Source organism: Pleurodeles waltl, chromosome 10 (assembly GCF_031143425.1).
Source record: "Pleurodeles waltl isolate 20211129_DDA chromosome 10, aPleWal1.hap1.20221129, whole genome shotgun sequence".
In the NCBI taxonomy this organism is placed as follows: domain Eukaryota; kingdom Metazoa; phylum Chordata; class Amphibia; order Caudata; family Salamandridae; genus Pleurodeles; species Pleurodeles waltl.
The window spans coordinates 437,614,087-437,632,647 of record NC_090449.1 but is presented as its reverse complement, the minus strand read 5'-3'; the positions used below and the strand labels follow the sequence as shown (position 1 = coordinate 437,632,647).

Below are 18,561 nucleotides of genomic sequence, written 5' to 3'. Positions count from 1 at the left end.
CTAGTAAAGTGCACTACATCTGCCCAGGGCCTCTACATGAAATGCTACTATTGGGCCTGCAGCACTGATTGTGCAACCTGCATAAGTAGCCCCTTAACCAGGTCTCAGGCCTGCCATTGCTAAGCCTGTGTGTGCAGTGTCACATTTAAACTACTTGCCAAGCCTTAAACTCCCCATTTTCTGCATATATGTAACCCCTAAGGTAGGCCCTAGGTAATGCATAGGACAGGGTGCTATGTAGGTAAAAGGCAGGACATGTAATTGTGTGTTTACATGTCCCGGTAGTGAAAACACATACATTTGCTTACCAATACTGTGAGGCCTGCTCCTCTCATGGACTACCATTAGAACTGCCCTCATATACATTTGAGTGGTAGATTCTGATCTGGAAGGAGTGGCCCTGTCATGTTTAATATGACCAGAATGGTAACAGAAAATCCTGCTTACTGGTGAAGTTGAATTTAATATTGCTATTTTCGAAATGCCACTTTTAGAAAGTAGGCATTTCTCTGCACTTACTGCCATCTATGCCTTACAGCCTGTCTCCCCAGCCTTGCAGTATGGAACGGATGACTTACCTCCCCAGAGTCCGTAAGGGACTGATTCCACACCAGCTCCAGTGACGCACCATCTCCACTACTCCGTGCAACATCTTTGTTTGTTTTCAAAGGTACTGTGCCTGGGAGTCAGTGCGACTCCGTGACCGGCGCCTGTGTTGTCAGACTATTGGGAACGGCTCCGTCAACAATGCAGTGATAGCCCCAGTTGGAGCTATTGAGTTTCTAAGCAGTTTAGTGGGTTTTAATCTTTAAAAATTCATAACTTTGAATGTGTACATTGCATTTTCATCGTTTTGACCTTATTTTATTCAGATAAATATTTTCTAATTTTCTAAACCTGTGAGGTGTATTTTTGTGGGGTTTCACTGTGTTACTCTACAAACTATTGCACAAATACTTTACATATCGCCTTCAAAGTGAAGCCTGACTGCTCTGTGCCAAGCTACCAGAGGGTGAGCACAGGATAATTTGTGTTGTGACTTACCCGGACTAGGATTGTGTTACCTACTTCTAACAAGCACTGTCATTTACCACTGGTGTTCTTAGGTTGCGATACTGGTGGCACCCCACCAATCCAAGTTACTTCCCCTTAGTTCTCAACTCTTTCAGGGTAGCAAGGAGAAGCACATACGGTTTATTGCAGGCTATCAAGGAAGTTAAAGTCAGATACTGTATGAAAACAAACACTCATTAACGTAAGTAATTCAAATATAAAAAAGATTCACAGCCACCAATAGTTGTATCTTGGTCCATTGTGTATATGTGTGATAAGATTGGCCCTGCTAGATATGTTAGTCTAAGGGATAAAAGCTAAAATCGCAAAGGCGTGCAAGTAATACAGATGCATGTACTCATTTTGACAAAACAAAGCATCTGAACTTTACTGCAGACACTAGGGACATGACAAACAAAGCAATGGCTTACGATGTCAGTGATTTTTATATCATGCTGAGGTTAGTAAACTCAATACATCATTGCTCAGTCTGTTCTCATGAGAAACCCAATTTCAAATTTCTATGGATACACAGCAACCAAAAAATTAAAACTGTGTGAAACTAATAGGAAAACCGACTGCCAAAGAGAGAACATCAGGCAGCATATGTGTAAGGTAACAGGCAGGTGAGTGTCCAGAAAGGAGTAGCAGACAATACCTTGGTGGAGCTAGGCTGTAGAGCATGTAGTTGATAGACAAGCAGGCAAAGCTTGTTCAGGTTGATGTAGAAGTTCACAAGGACATCTCCAGGCAGTGCAGGAGTAAACATTTTCTTAAGAAAAGAACAAAATACAACTTGGTGAAGCAGGCTAGTGACACCAGTGCACTGTAACTGACTTTAAATTCATAACAAAAGTAAAATGATAGCATTTCCAGAGAAACCAAGAAGAATTTCCAGGCAAACCAGTGTTTAGTTACAGGAGAAATCTGAAGTACTAAACGTTTTGCTAGATCATGAAGACAGTTCTACAAGTATACATATATTTCCAAGTTCCACTTCCTGTTAATATTCTCTCAGTGTTTTAGGAAGGTGGGATGTCAGTGAGGATTGGAGGTGTGAATCCTAGCATTTTTCACATCTACTTTTTTAAAACGTTGTTTTTGAAAAAGTTCCAGGATGTGGGGAAAAAGATATAAGGAAGGGGTAGGGAAAGTGGGACGAGGCCAGGGGTACATAGTGCACTTCAAAATGTATATTCAGCCATCAAGAGAAAACTGTTTTACTAAGTTACAAAGCAAGTGAAAACACAATCAGGTTACAGGGAAGTGACTTACACATCTTAAGAATCAAATGATGGAAATGATGGATCAGATTTGTGAAATTCAGATCTCCCTACTATCTCGGAGTGATGACAATCAGGTCTTGCCTCAACAAGATCTCGATTTACATAGGTTCTGAAATTAGTCCAGATATTTTTATTTTCGTTAATTTATCATGAACCATAGCTATTAGCTTTTCCACTGCACACAACTGCCATATCTTAGTCCTGCATACCAGCAAGAGAGGAGGGCGAGGAGATGTCTATACTTGAACTATAGCAAGCCTGGCTGCACAAAACATAACTGATACTACGCTGCTCAGCTGTGAAATGAATGGTTATTCCCCTTCATCACTCATATAGGCAAATAAGATTGTGAGGGGAGAGCAGTCAAGTGAGACCATCATTCTGGTGACATTTTGTACAAATGTAATAATATAATTCCAAAATAATTAAAGTAAACTTCTGGATCTTATTTCAGGATGCCAAGTTTTGGGTCTTTTGTTAAAAGTTCCTATGGTTGTTTTCTACCAGTCATTTTGAGGGGGGGGGGGGGGGGGGGGCTGTCTTAACATACAGTTGTCAAAATATTAGGCTTAGTAATAGTGTCAGTTTTGGGTTTCCTCAGTGCACTTTGTTCCAGAGGGAAAAAAAAGCACAAAAGGAGGAAGAGAAAGATGGAAAAGTTGTAACAAAAGGGAGTAGGCAAAGATAAAAAAAGAAACTGCAAGAGTGAGATAAAGGGGCAGGCAGTGCCAGTTGGTGGATGAAAGTAGCACACAGTAGAATCACATCTAGGCAGTCTTGGTATTCAGCTCTGCAGACACTCGAAATTGCCAGGGCTTCTGAGCAAAACTTTGGGCCCGGCATTTATTATTTCACAAATTAAGGACTGCTTAGTGTGCTACCATACGTTTAGGTGCGGTATGTGACTGGTAAGGAACAGGTTTAATAAAATAAAAAAATACCATTACTTCTTCCTGAGTTAATTGTGTGCCAATGAGTTGGTAATATTGTTGCCTGCGAATGCACTGCCACACACCTGTGCTATACTAAAAAAAACAATAGTTATTATTAGCACACCATAATGAGCAGTGCTAATATATGTAGCTTACTAATCCACATCCATGCAGGAAAGCACCCGGCTGGTACTGATGAGCTGGCAAGAAAAGTTGCCATGTAAGGAGTATTACAGGGAGAGGTGTCAGTCTCAATGTTAGAGGTCTAGTTAACTACTGATACAAAGTTATTTTTAAGAAGATTTGTCTAATTACAAGACCATGCAGAGATGAACAGAATCAAAGGTAAGGCAGCAGTCAAGTAAAAGGCACGTTGGTACTTTATTTGAATCCATCTTACTGTTTAAATCATCCCTGTGAAAGACAGTGTTGCTTATGTGCCACAGTGATGTCAGAATCTCTTTTGGTAATTTATGAAAAGGATACTTTCTTCCAAGAATGTAGCTATTTGTATTGACGCTGATCTTTCAGTCTCTTTGCCTAGAAGCAGTTGATTATTGGTATTAGAAGGAGCCCTTGTTTGAAGAGCTCTTTGTTTCAGGGAGTTATTTTGAGAAGAGACTTTTATCCAATGAGTTGTTGCTACCTCTGACTGGATTAGCTGCAGAGCTATTAATGAGTATATTCTTGCATATATGAGTACATGGGGCTTCCACTGATTATGCTTGCCTACATGTTTTTACAACCTTGATGAAGTCCTGTGTGATCAGTAAGTTAAAGGTGAGTAGTTGTTTTCATGATTTGTTTTCTAGTGAACTGCGCAGAACTGCTGAAATTGTACCCGAGTAATGATTGAGCAATGGAGAGGGGGGTCTAAAATCATTTGGAGCATAAGAAGTAATTCTGGTGTGACAGGCACACAGTACAGGCCTTTGGGGCCTTTGACTGTGCTGCTAAGGCACAGTCAAAAGCTTCAAAGGCATCAGGATGTCATAAGGTACTTCTATTTCAGGTACTGTGGTTAGAGGGTCCGTTTTAATGTGAACACATGCAGACTATCTGTTCTTTTGCTCTTGAGGCCCACTGTCCGTCTTCCTGTTTAGAGCTCCTGCCTCACGTTCAGGTCTCTTGAGTAGGGTCCGCTCTTCAGCCACAGGTCATCTCTTCAAGACATAGGACAGGTTCCTCTGAAGTGAGGCAGGCATCAGGAATCTTTGCTTGAGTCAGCTTTCCCTGCTACCTACCCCTGTGTTCTTCAGAAGAAGAAAAGAAAACGAAACACCCATGCTGCTCACCATATAAAGGTTGAGCAGTGGATATTTGTGTAGGTGTGTGCTGTATAAATACTGACAATTATTGAAAGGAATATATATTGAGTTTGATGATTATACATTAATGATTATACACTGACACACAAATGTACATCAGTTTAGTATCCATGCAATGATGTATTTAGCAGAGTCCACTAAACATGTACGGAGTGAACTCTACTAGAAAGGATACGTTTTCCATCAGGACAACTGTGCACTGTACACTGCCTAGTGTTATGTATTCACGGACATTCACTTACTAAGATTTCAATGAGAGTCAAAGGTACGATGGGTGCAGATAGGAACTGCGCAAGACTGTCAATAATTGCATGAAAGGACAGAAATGAAAACAATGTGATTTTGAATAAAACAGAGCATTATAAAACCCCTGCACTGCTTCTGGATAATGAGTTATGTCATGGCAACCTATGATGTAAATTCATGTGGTAGTCTGGAAAAGTTAAGATACTTGTATAGTGATGTGAAGCACTTTCTTTAAAGCAACATAGTTAATGGATGTGTTTCAGAACTTCTGAGATTCAGAAATTCACTTTTTGGGTCTGGCTTCACATTGCAGCAATCACCTGACCTTATGTTATCAAATTAAAAAGTGTTTTAAGAAGCGCACCTTGTCTCCTCCCACACGTTGGCTACCTTGAGTACAGTATTTGATTGTTGGTTCCTGAGGGAGGTTTGGTCAGCTATAAAAACGTGATAATTCTGCAGTTTGAAGTGGGAAGATTCAACTACCATGCTATAGCATTATCTAATAATATTGCTAAAGCACTATGACATGCTCACTGTGTGCATTAACTACAGTGTGGACCATGTTTTTATTGACAGGCTAATCCTGTTGGCGAATAGAGCTTCTTAAAAAGGACGTTCCCTCTTTCAAAATTACATTGACAACTACAATAATGCTGCAAAGGCATCTATGCATTTTTTTCTATCATGTTTACGTTTGTGCAGTGCAGAATAAGCAGTTTGTTCTGGCCTCCCATCTCAGCACTCTGACAGACATGCCTGTTGCTGTAGCCTCAGTCTAATGCTGATCCTTCCTGCCACACCAGCACACGGTCTCAGTTCTCTCCAACCCCCTCAATCTGCCGCAGCCTGCACATGGTCAGTCCTCTCAGCCATGCAAGCCAGATTCACATAATTCTTGGGATAGCCTGGGCTACATGTCCCAGTTTTGACTATAAAACAGGAAGAAATACTAGTAGGGGAAGAGAGCAACAAGCTTAATCACTTTTGAAATGTGTGTGATTATATCCTTTTTATGCTTAGACAATGGTGTTTTTCATTGAGAAATCTCTGCTCCTGTCCTTTTTGCAGACATGGTATGCACTCTACCCTTAAACTGCCCCATCTGCACCCTGCTGATTCTGCTCAAGAGTGGTGGCTAAAGATCTTTGTTAGTGGTGGGATGTTATACTTCCCCTGAATTTCAGCAAGCAAAATGAGTAAACAATCTTCTTCTTGGTGATTTTGGGGACAGTGGCCTCCTTACCCTGAGAACTTTAAAAAATATATATTTTGGGTCAAATTTGCTAAACCACAATATATCCTGAAATGGCATTTGCAAAACAATCCAGTACTTTCATGTTGTGTGAGAAAAGCCTAGCCTTTCCTATGAGCAGATTCCATTTCTTTGGTTGCCACCTACCGGACAGCGCAGCAGTCTGGTTTGCTAAATAAATCTTGGGGATATTCAAAAAGTTGACCTAGGAATGCATTCTGCATGTTGATTGCCATTGGCTTTTCGGTTTATAACATGTTTTCTTCCTTTCCATTATCTGGCTTTATTTGTTTTTAGGCTGTCAAGCTTGAGTTTGTATCTTGACTTGACCAAATCTCATTTACAGTATTCTTCTGAGTGCTCCCTTTCTGTAAACAGGCCTGAAAATCTTGTTCTTATCTTGTCACATTTGCTGTACATTCAAAGACTGAGGTCAAATGCCAGGCACGGTTTTTCCAGGGCGTTTGTTTACTTTACACTGGTGTACAACATGGCTAAAATACATAGGCAAAGCCAATAGCTCTTGCATTGGTGAGACATATGGGCTTTGCCAATGCTTGTTTCAAATGTCATAAGTCAGAAAATACTTTCACTACGCAGGTAAGCCCCTTATGCCAAGGATTAAGTACAATATATGCAAATGCCAGAATGTGGCCATGGATACCCCACCCAATAGTCATGGGTACCTTCAAAATTACCTCCATACACAATGGTCAAAATTCTGACATCCACACCCCCTATAAATTGAGGACAAGGTCTCTGATGACAAGTATGATGTAAATGAAAAAGTGCACTTCCTTAAAATAGCTGTATAGGGCTTATATTTGGTTTCACATGTGAATCAAGCAGCAACACTATTGGAAATTAACACATTCCCTTTTTTTTAAATGAATATCAGATCACCCAATTGATCTTATGAAATGGTTGACTACTTCTTCAAACATGTTTTTTAAACAATATCACTTGTTACAGGTATGTTGGGATTTTCAGACCTAACTTATGTAAACAAAGAAACATTCCAGAACAAAGCATTGTGGTGAATGAAAAGCCTGGACTGGCTGAAGGTGTCACACAATACAATGGCCAACTTTTAAAAAGTTAAAAAAGTTTCAGTTAGTGATTTTCAACCTACATTTTTGGAAACATTAAAAAATTAATCAGTGAAGAGTTGAAGGGACGAGCATTACATTTCATGTGCAGATGTTAGAATTCAAGTGATAACTGTTGCACAACTCCTCTAAAACATTGGAGCTTACTAAAACTGCCTACCACAATGAGAACCCAAGGGACTATAGGGCCAATGTTACAGCATTACCTGCAGCTCTCACCCCTCCTTTGGTCAAGCAGAGTACCAGAAGCAACTAAACATTTAAATTGACAAGGTGAACAGTAAACCTCAATGCTGGCACCTGTTTTCCCATGCAGAGCCCAGGTTTTTGTGTGCTTTCATCAGTTCCAGGCTGTCAGCCAAAATATTGTTGGGGCTTGAACCCAAGTGTAATAAAGAAGCATGTACCCGTGCCCACAGCCTGAGACAGCTCTGCACTGTGGTACCTGCTTCCACAGAGCAGTGCCATCATGCAGGCCAACAGGGGCCAAACACTGAGATATGTCGCAGCTTCAGCATCAACAAAAACACCAGGCCCCTATGTAGGTCAAGAAGGGCCCTGGTGAAGGATTAAAAAGTACCTCTGGAGCCACTGCTGCTTCCCCCACCCACAACGTAACATATACTTGATGTCCCCATTTGATTCCTTCACCACCACACATCTTTCAAATTGCTTTAGCCTTCATCTGTTGAGCCTACTTCCTCTTTCTTGCCCGTGACAACGCATGCACTACTCGGGCATTCACTCTCGCTTGCAAGACGTGCTGGTACTTTGCTAATGCTTGATATGTGTGCAGGATAAGAGTTGTGCTGGGTGATGGTGAATATTGTGAGTGAATGCAGCATGTGTAGTACAAGTGTAGGTTGAATGGTGTGCAGACATGAGGGCAGGCTGAGGTGCATGAGTCCAAGGTGAATGAAGGGCCCATGTGAGCGCTGGGGGAGAGAAGTGCGCATAGATTGAGAGTAATGAGTGCACGGTGAGTGGGGTGAATAGTGTAATTGCAGGGTGATTGGTGTGCCTGTGCGAGTGCTGAGTGACCTTTGTGCCTGCATGAGTGGGTAGAGAGCTACAGGTATGACTGGCGAGCCATGATGAGAGGAATTAATGCACAGTGAGTGTTGTGTCCCAGTGAGTTCTAGCAGACCACCGAGCCTGTGTGCAAGCATGTTGAGTCATGTGAGTGATGAGTGCAGGGTGAGAGAAGGAAGAGCAGAGTGAGTGGTGTGCCTATGTGAGTGAAGGGTGAACTGTGTGAGTGACCGGAGTACCTTACTGATGTGCCTGTGTGAAGTAGGGTGAAAGGAGTGAGTGCAGGGTGAGTTATGTGCCCATTCAAGTTTGGGTGAGGATGAAAGTGCAGAGTGGGAAGATTGAATGCATGGTGAGTAATGTGCTTGTTTGAGATTGAGTGCAGGGTGAGTGGCGAGCCTGCAGGGTGAGCAATGAGAGTGACCGTGAGTGGAGTGTCACGTAAATGCAGGATGAGTCGTGTTCATGTGTCTGCAGAGTAAGTGGAGGGTGAACGGCATGAGTCCATGGTAAGCTGTGTTAGTACAGTGTGATCACTATGAGTGCAGGCTGGGCGGTGAGAGTGCCAGGTGAGTGGAGTGTCATATGTGTGCAGAGTAAGCGGTGTGCTTGTGTGAATACAAGGTGAGAGGAGGGTGAAAGGTGTGAGAGCATGGTGACTAGTGCAAGTACAGTGTGATCGCTGGGAGAACAGGGTGAGCAGTGAGAGTGACAGGAGGGGAATGTCATGAGTGCAGGGTGAACTGAAGGGTAAGGGATGAGAGTGGCAGAAGAGTGGAGTGTCATGTAAGCCCAGGGTGAGCGGTGTGATCATGTGAGTGCAGGGTGAGAGGTGTAAATACAGAGTTATCACAGTGAGTGTAGGGTGAGCTTTAAAGCAAAGGGTGAGTGGAGAGAATGATGGGTGATTTGTCTGAAAGCAGGATGTATTCCCAGACACTCTGAATAAATCAACATGTAATCCACGGTTGTGAGTGGGGTTTCAGATATAATTTAAACTGTTCCTATTTGAGTATCAAGCAGTCATGCGGGAGGGCAAAATATATTTGCAGATCCTGCAACTAACTTTCAGCCTCTAGACAGGGCCGTTGGAATTATGCGATTGTGCAGCTGCAGCAATTTTTGCATAGTTCGAGATTTGCCGCGTAACACACAACTTGCTACATAAACTGCAGATTGGAACAAAATAATTGCTTCTAACTCAAACGATTCAAAAGTTACTAAACATGCAGCAACACGTGCTGCCGCGCAGTGGAAGGCCCTTTGCAAAGGTTGACTGGTAACTTTTCTGAAGCTTATTGATAGATGTGGGGCTTAAAACAGTACTAAAGAGGTTCAACTAATACCAAGACAGTGTTAACAAGTTTAAAATTCGCAAAATATTGGAATAATTTTAACAGAAAATGTGCCGCATAATTTGCCTTTTCTTACCACATATTTTACTCAACTCTGCCACATAATTTGGCCCTCCAACGCCGCATATTTCTAGGAGCCCTGCTTATAGGGTTACCACCTTTCCAAGAGAAAAAAGTTGGCAATTTGTTGTTGTTTGAAGAGTCAACAAGGCCTGTACGATATCGTATGTGTTCATTTGTAAGATGAGTTTCCTGCCTTTGTTTAATTATTAGTCACGGCTCGTGTTAAAATGGCACTAGAACACATTTAAAGGCGCTTTCTGTTTATATTTGCTGGTTAAAGTAGGTACAAATACGAGCTAAAATTACCTGGCATTTTGTCATTTTGCTCATTTTTAAAATACTAGTTTGCCAGTAGAAATGGCACTCCCGCCCCTCCAAAGTCCAAATGTAATTTACAAATGTAAGGAATAGTCAGAGTGGGGACGCAGGGGGTTTGGCAACGGGTGTAAAACAAACAAGAAAGCCTAGTTAACAAGTAAATGTTTTTTTTTTGTGAGATTCTTAGCTGAGGCTCAGATAAGGCTGCAGCCACTGCCCAGCCAGCCCGGTAAGTGTTTCTTAGCCCGGACTGGAGGCGGATCAGCCCGGGCTAAGAAACACGACGGTGAGGGCTCGAGCCCTTTCAGTCCTATGGGCGACTACATATTCACTAAGGTTGGACACACGTGTTAGGACTACCACTGCAAGTCATTTTTCTTTTCAGGCACTGGATTATTCATAGATGTATATACTTTGACCAGAATGCATCTGATCATCACCCACGAAGCTTTTCTTGGCTGTAATGTTTTTAAAGATTTTGAAAAGATTTTTATGTGGCTGCTTTCTACATCTCTACAAAAAGTACTGCTCAAAGGTGGCTGTCAATTATTTAGCCTGTTTTTTAGTGAAACCTGTGATGTCCTGGGAATGGATTTCAGTCGTTTGATCAGAGAATTTTGAGGAAGCGGCTACCCTAGCTGGAGAGATTTTGCTGTGAACAAGTTTATTCACATTCATTTGTTATTTAGAATGAGATAAACCATAAAAATATACAAACATGCAACATGCCTACGTCATGAAGAATTTAAGTACTAAGTCAAGACATAAATTAACACTAACAAGGTTCAATACCCCGTGGTTTTTGGCAAATCAATCAATCTCCTTGTCTAAAAAAACGTGTAACCTGATCTGGAAGCTTGTAAAGCACTCTAAAAACCCCTGGCTAAATTCATGCTAAATAAAACTGAAAAAAAAAAAAAAAAAAAATCAACGATAAACTTTCAATCGCATCATTTCCAACTTTCTTGCTCCCAACAATCATATTTGTGAAAAGGCATTGGCTAGCAAATAAAACGGTTAAAGGCCATCCTATTTACTGAAAAAATACTATTAATTACATAACTCAAGGACATTTACCATTTATCATGAGAGCACATGATAGTGAGAGGGAATGGGGTGTTTGCGTGTGTCTCTGTTATCAGGTGTCAGGTAGGTGATTTCCAAGATTCATTAGAATAGTCTTAGAGTTCGGTTTCCAAAATCCATTTCAGACACTGGAATCTGCATGCACACATCATCTCCTGTCTCCACCTCCAGAACAGTTTGACTTTGATGGGTGACATAAGGCGGCCAGTCAGAAGTCTTTGACACAGTTACAGCTCCCCTGACAGAGTGAAACCTTACCCTTTTCCCTTTCCATACGTTGCCATCATTCCCTTGTGAGATGGCCTTCTGCCTGAAAATATTTCACATCTACCTGAGCAGCTAACATTTGTCACGGGAAGGACTGTCAGGCAAAGCTGAATGACCACCTGACGAAAATATCACACTGAAAGCCTGGACTCCTGGACTGGATGAGCACCTAGAAATTCATGGCCAGAAAGTATTTTCTTCATCGTGCAGCTCACTACAGAGTAGGTCTGTGCACCGCCACTATAGGAGAGGGCAGGGAGAGCCAAGAACTCGCAGAGTTGTAATTCTCCTGCCAGGCTCAGCTTAAGTCTGGTGACTCTACAGAGGCGCAGTGCTGCTGGACTTGAAATAAAAACTTACCAGCATGCACAAGGAGCTGGAATGGACATGTCAAAAGGACATCTTGACAATACAAAAAATGCCCAGAAGCCACATGGCTCCCCCAGCTAGCTGCTCAGGAAAAATCAGCAACAACTAACTGGAAGAGCTGCTCTAGTCCCATCAAGCACTGAAAAGTGTCAGACTGCTCCATACTGCGCTGTTTCAGTACCAGAATCCTGGCTGTGCATACCACTGCGGCAATCTCTAAAGGTCCCGAGAAATATGGATTTAGGACCCTAGTCTGGGATACAGTTTTATTGTCTGGAGGAGAAATCAACTAGCTGTAGCAGTACCAAAGGTACTGCCATTTAAAGCCGTGACGAAGGCCACTCTTATCTTGGCTTCTAGCCAACAGGCTTGTGGACACTCCTGTGCCCAGTGTGGGTGTTTGACACGTGGGTGCCACCTCTGGAAAACTAACTGTAACCAGTGATTTTTAGGATTATAGGCCTCCTCCCTAACCCTAACCATGCAGTAGGAGACATGCAGCATGAACTGACACCTAACCAACCACTATTTCTAAAACAGAGCTAAGCAGCTACTTGTCTCTGAGCTCCAAGTAATCAGACTGTGAAATCTTCTAGTTTTCTTTGCAGATTTATATTGGAAGTATAAAATATATTGCTTATCTGTAATAAAGTGATGCCTGAAAATTAAAGTCATTAAGTGGCATTTAAAGTCATGTACTGTTGGAGTGAGACATGGCATAGCAGTCCAAGATGGTGGTAGCTCTCTGTTAGCGCTCCCGACTGGTCGCACCGGTGCCAACTTTACCCAGGTGTCGACAGGTAATGGCAGCCTGGGAGGGCTCCCCAGTCATTGGTGCAGTTCGGGGAACCTTGGAAGGGGTGGGGGTTAACCAGCGCTGCCCAGGGACATCCGTGGCAGACAAAATAGGAGGCGCACCAGGAGGAGACCTGCATCAAAGATGGCAGCCACGCAACTCTAGAGGTGATCCTGGTGCCACACGCTGAGGAGCTTCACAGTCGCCCACAAGGGGACAGACCAGGAGATTCCCTCAAGGTCTCTGCGTGGTTAGGCTGGGTCAGCGGCCAAAGAGGCACAGAACGGAGTCCACCCCCCAAAGAAATGTGGCCTTCTGCATGGGTGCAGAGGCAGCTGCAGTCTAGGACAAGAAAGAGCGGAGATTCACTGCCCTGCGCTGACCCTCGTGGCAGGGAGGTTTGAAACACATACCTCTCCCCCACACCTGAATGGGGTCACCTGCTCCTCTCCAATGGGGTACCTCATCCATCTTTACTCACTGCCCAAGAACTGTTGCAGCGGTCGCACTCTATGCCCACACGGGCTCACTTGTGCCCATGATTGGTGCCAAGGCAAAGTGCTGTTGTCCTCCTCCCTTCATAGACCATTCAGCGGGATGTGTACTACCATCCACATCTGACTGGAGCCTGCTCCTCCCCACTCGGGGAAAAGGAAGTTCCTTTTCTGCAAGGAGTGGCCCTTAAGGTACATTGTTGCCACATCCCCATAGCAGCCATGAGTCCCCAGGGAAGCGCTTAGGTGACCCTGTCATCGGGGAAAGAGACTGCGTTCACATGTCCTGTTGGGACCAGCTGTTTCTTATGCGCCCCCACCGCGACCTGAGTGCCAATATCCACAAAATGGTCTGCCGGTCCTGGTAAAGAAATCACTTGGACTAAGGCAAGCACTTGGACTAACCCAGTTTTCTCACCAGGCGAAAATTTGTGAGGTGGCATCCCTCTGGCGCAAAGCACCTTGTGGTGTCGTGGACAAGGGCACTGAGGCCAAAGGCTGAGTCTTGGCACTTGAAGGTAACCTAAGTGAATTCAAATCCATAGTTTCCAATTTGATTGCTTCGTCGAAACTCGAGATGTGCTGAGGATGCCAAAAACAGGGCACAGCGCTGTAATCTTCGCTTTGCAGGTTTCTCAGAAGGTACAGAAGGCAGAATGGCTCCCTGCCATGTACGAGGACAACACTGTAGAGCATTGATTATGGACTCCCACTCTGAAACAGATGAACCCAACTTGTGGTCCAGACCCCAGCATCTGCAAGGACAGTCATCGCGGTGGTTAGTGCCCCACCAACAGTCCGAGAGCCATCAGTGGACAAGGAAGAAACAAAGAAGTCTCCCTCAATCTCCATCATGAACCCATTCAGCACTGAAATCTCCTTCATTTACAGCGGACAGCCAGGGACCCACACAGAGAGCAATTTTTTTTTACCTAAACCTAACAAAAATTAAACTGTTTTTAGGGAGAGGGCGACAGATGTTTCAGGGGCACAGGGATGGGGTTGGTGTTAGAAGATATAAAAGCTTCCCAGGGTAGCCAGGTTATGGCTTTCACATGTTACAGTTCTTGATGTTTCCCTGTTCTACACAACACCACATTGGTTACTATAAACAGAGCATGCACTCTACTTCTAGGGCACCTAACATCCTCACTAGCCAACCCCATGAATGAGCCAGATTGCCTTTTTTTTCTCGTGATGGGTCCTTTCAACCACATTGAATGTCAACGGCCTCAATGACTATTAAAAAGAGGGGGGGTACTCTGCTTTGCTAAGCGACATGGCCCTGCTTTTACAGAAAACCCACTTTCCAGGTACCAACCACTTGTTTCTGGCCCGATGATAGGTACAAGAGAATTTATCATGCAGGATACACATGGGGATCCAGGGGAAGAGCAGTTTTCTTTCACAAATCCTTCCTGTTGGTTGTCTCACATGTGCAGTTATGCCCAATGAGACGATACGCTGTAGTTGAGAGCACCCTCGAAGGCCAGCATGTATGTCCCACTCACCTTAACATACCGCTCAATGGGCGACTTGCGGACGATTATCCTCCAACTTCCCCATGGGACCACCTTTACTGGAAGCAAGTTCAACAATATCATGGTCCCAGAGTACGAATCCATGGGCCTTCGAGCCGTCAAAGACAGGGGCTGGGGGAATGGTTTCAGAGTTGGACTGAAGGACTGAATGAGGCCAGGAGAGCATGGAACTGCAGGACTAGCACCTAATACCTTTCCCAACCTCAGACTTCCCATATACTACAGGCGCACAAGCAAAGCTCAGAGGTATTTTCGATCATGCCCCAGTGACTCTTTGGCTGGCAACAAACGGGCTCTCGCCCGATGTAGAGGTGCAAGAATGGCACCTGCAGCAAGATAAGTTCAGGGACTTCCCTGCTCAGCAAATAGGAGACTACCATGATCTAAATCAGGGCACTGCCAACTCCCCGGGGCACTGTGGCTAGCTAGTAAAGTCACACTTCGATGACTAGCGCAGTCCCACTTGAAAGGGAAAGGCCTGACCTGGACCCTCCATTCACATCAGAAGATATCATTGTGGCACTCTGGGACATGAATTCTGGGAAGACCCCAGGCCCGGATGGCTTTCCCATGGAATACTATCAACATTTCCAGACCCAATAGACTCTCCAACTTCTAAACTTATATCAAGAGGCAATCAACAAGGAACAATTCCCTCCTGAATTCAACCTGGCCACCACAGTAGTACTACAAAAGTCAGATAGACCGTCAGACCATTGTGCATCTTATCACCCTACATCTCTTATGAACTCCAAAATCAAAATCTATGCCAAAATACTAGACAACCATCTACTTGCAGCTGCCCGCAGCTGATACACCAAGATCAATGAGGGTTCATGGCCATAAGGAGCATCAGACACTGCCTCAGTAGAGTACACATGGCCTGACCAGTCTCTTAATGGTAGGGATTCAGACAGCTCTTCTTCTAGATTTTGTGAAAGCATTTGACCTCAGTTAACTGGTATTTTTTGACAAAGTTATGGTGAAGGTATCCTAGGCCGCAAAGTTTGGTCATTCTGCTAAGTGCTGTACTCCAACCCTAGGTCTGTCTTAACGACTCTCTGTCCACTCCCTTAATAGGCAGTGGCACCCACAAGTAATGACCATTATTACCGCTTCTCTTCATTTGTACTATAGAAACCCTGGCAGCATGGAACGGATGTGATGCGCAAACATGGGGATTCAACTAAGGTGCAGTAAAAAAGATCGTATCACCTTATATGCAGACATCCTTCTTTATATCTCCCGACTATCCCACATGATTCCACATTTGCTAAAAATACTCGCTCTCTGAGGCGATACATCATGACTTAAAATTAACTAGCTGCTGAGAGGAGGCAATAACGGATAAGAATGGCAATCCCAACAACAAAGACTCAGTTTCAGCTATCCGGGCATACATACAGCACCTGATACTGGCCTAGCCTGGAGTCTCACTATAAAGCTGTTAGCATCCCAACACACTACAGATCTTATCCGCTGGTCTAAAATGCCTCTTAACGTCCTGAACCATGTAGCCTTGTTTAAAATTATAACACTGCCCATCTGCTATATACACTACAAATGTATCCCCTTGTTCATACCACAATCCTGGTAAAACCTGATTAAAATACACTCATTCCTATGGCTTAACAGCCCCTCCAGCATTGCCTTTGGCAAACGCACCAAATCAACCTGAGACGGTGGATTGGGCATGGCGGATAGCCACATACACTACTGGGTAGCCCACTTACTAGTGGTCAACAACTGGTTGAATGGAGGAAAGGAAGATCCAGCGTTCCGGCCAGAAGTGGCCATGCTATGTCTAGATAACAGAGGTATGCTATATGGGAACCACATCTCCTCTTACACCACCCATTACCCCCCCCCTCCCCCCCAACCCACTCGGGTGGTATTCTTGACATGGCACTCAGTTCTGAAATGGACAGGTTGGGACAAGAGGATCACACTCGAGACCCCTTTGGGGACAAGACGATGGTTAAGACGCATCCTCTGTCTAAATTTGGAGGATGGGATACTAAGGGATCACCACAGTGGGAGACATACGGCAGGGATCTCACATCAAAGCATTCCAAAGCTTGCATGAAGAATAAGATATGCATAGATCCCAATTCGTTGGATACCTTCAACCACACCATGCCATCAAACACCGTAAATCCCTTGAAACCATACCTGAATACAGCGCCCTTAAACCCCAAATCTTTATGGGCCCACTGAAGGTATGGGCATCTCCCTTATCTACAAATGTATTTTACTTAATTCACCAGACCTGTTCATACCACTATGATCCCAGTGGGAGGAATGCTTAGACCCCCCCCCCCCCCAAGGCAAATCTGACTGGCTCGCAAGTCACCCAGAGTGTTGGTCATATCATTGGGGCTCAGACCTATGAAACTCAATTTCTTACATACAACTTACCTAACACCACTGAGGCTATAGCATGCAGGCACACTGGCAACACTGACATGCTGGCGCTTTCCAGAACCACAAACTCACTTTTACCAACTCGTATGAGTGCGCCCCAAATCGCCCAGTCCTGGCAGACAATCTTTACCACACTATCAAAAGCGATTGGGAGGCTGATAAACCTTTACCCCATAGTGGCATTCTTAGGAGTCATGGATGGGATCAGTGACACACCTGGGGACAAAACCCTAGTGGGTATTGGTACAGTGCTCGCCACATGAAACAGAGCCAGATTCTGGAGGGGGAAATCTCCCCCGCCATTGGTTCCCTAGAAGTGAGTGGTGGGCTGGTGTGCCAAACAGCAAGAAAAAGTCTACATTCCACAGGGTTGCCCCAGGAAACACAATAAGATATGGGGGGAATGGTTGGCATACTGTGGGATGCTCTAAACTATAATAATCTTGCATTATACTATTTTGTGCCTTTCCATGATCCTTACTATGCTATAATGCATGGCTGTGTATCATTGTGGTTACCGACTCAAAACAATAAAATTCTGTTTATAAGATAAAAAAAAGTAAGTCACATATTGTTTGAGTTTAGTGCCTTATGTAGACATTTGTCCGTACTGACCAAAGACTGTAGATGGTGGAGGGATGTGGGTGGGTTTGCCTCGACCAGTGTGCTTGGGGCTCTGTGCTCTACTCCCTCGGAAGAGGTGCTCTACACCTCCGCACAGCGAACCATCTTGTGCTTTTCAAGTCCTGGAGTACTCATGGTTCTGGGGTTGGTTTTTATCCAGGATCCAGTCTTCAGCACTGGAGTGACATCCTGGGGCTGGTCGTCGTCAGATCTAGTAAGCTGCTCTAGACTGAGTGAATGTGGGTTGAGAGTGAGCTGGGTACCAAAGTGGTCTTCTTCCCTAAGATGTGCGGGTTGCCCAAGAGGTCTTGTTGGAGCATGGTGTGCACCCACAAATGGTCTCTTCATAAAGGAGAATGTTCTACCGAAAAGCTAGGTACCAGTGGCAGTTGGCATCGGGGCATGGCAGAGGTTACAGACCTGGTACTAATAGGTCCACAAGTATTCAGCGTGGCACTGAGGACAATGGAATGGTATTCATTCCATCACCCATGTGCATTCTTGAAGAAAACAATATGTATGCAAGTGTCTTCAGCCCCAGACACGGGCTAGGCCCAATACTGCCCTACAGACTGCTTTTCTGGGATGGGATGGCTTCCTGACAAAGTACATTAAAGCAGTAAGAGGTGTAAAAGAGACACTAACAGGACTCAACTGGTACATGAGAAAACTCTGAGCCTGCTCAGTGCACACCCTTACCCAGTACCTGAAACAACACAATGTAAAACTGAGTCGGTGCCCATGCAGAATGAACATTGAGAGGAGGAGTCACTGCCTCTCATGACTTGAGAAACTTCTTCAAAGAAAAATAACTTGCAAATGTCTGAGCCCAACACTAAAATGCAGGATTATTCAGGAGCTAGACAGGTGAATCTACAAGCCACACACTCCATACCCTCCCCCCACATCCTAACCAGGAAGGAGGAAAGGTTGCATGGGAATTTAAGAAAGATACCAACACTGGTGTCGAACTGGATTTACAG

General features: G+C 44.2%; 1 protein-coding gene across 1 annotated transcript in view; it reads right to left on the bottom strand.

Moving 5' to 3' along the window:
* Window positions 1-18,561, bottom strand: part of ROGDI (rogdi atypical leucine zipper) — a 590,903-nt gene that overhangs the window by 209,552 nt on the left and 362,790 nt on the right. The window contains exon 8 of the mRNA XM_069210699.1: window positions 1,712-1,825. Coding sequence (XP_069066800.1) covers window positions 1,712-1,825 — 114 coding nt within the window. The remainder of the gene's footprint in view (window positions 1-1,711; window positions 1,826-18,561) is intronic.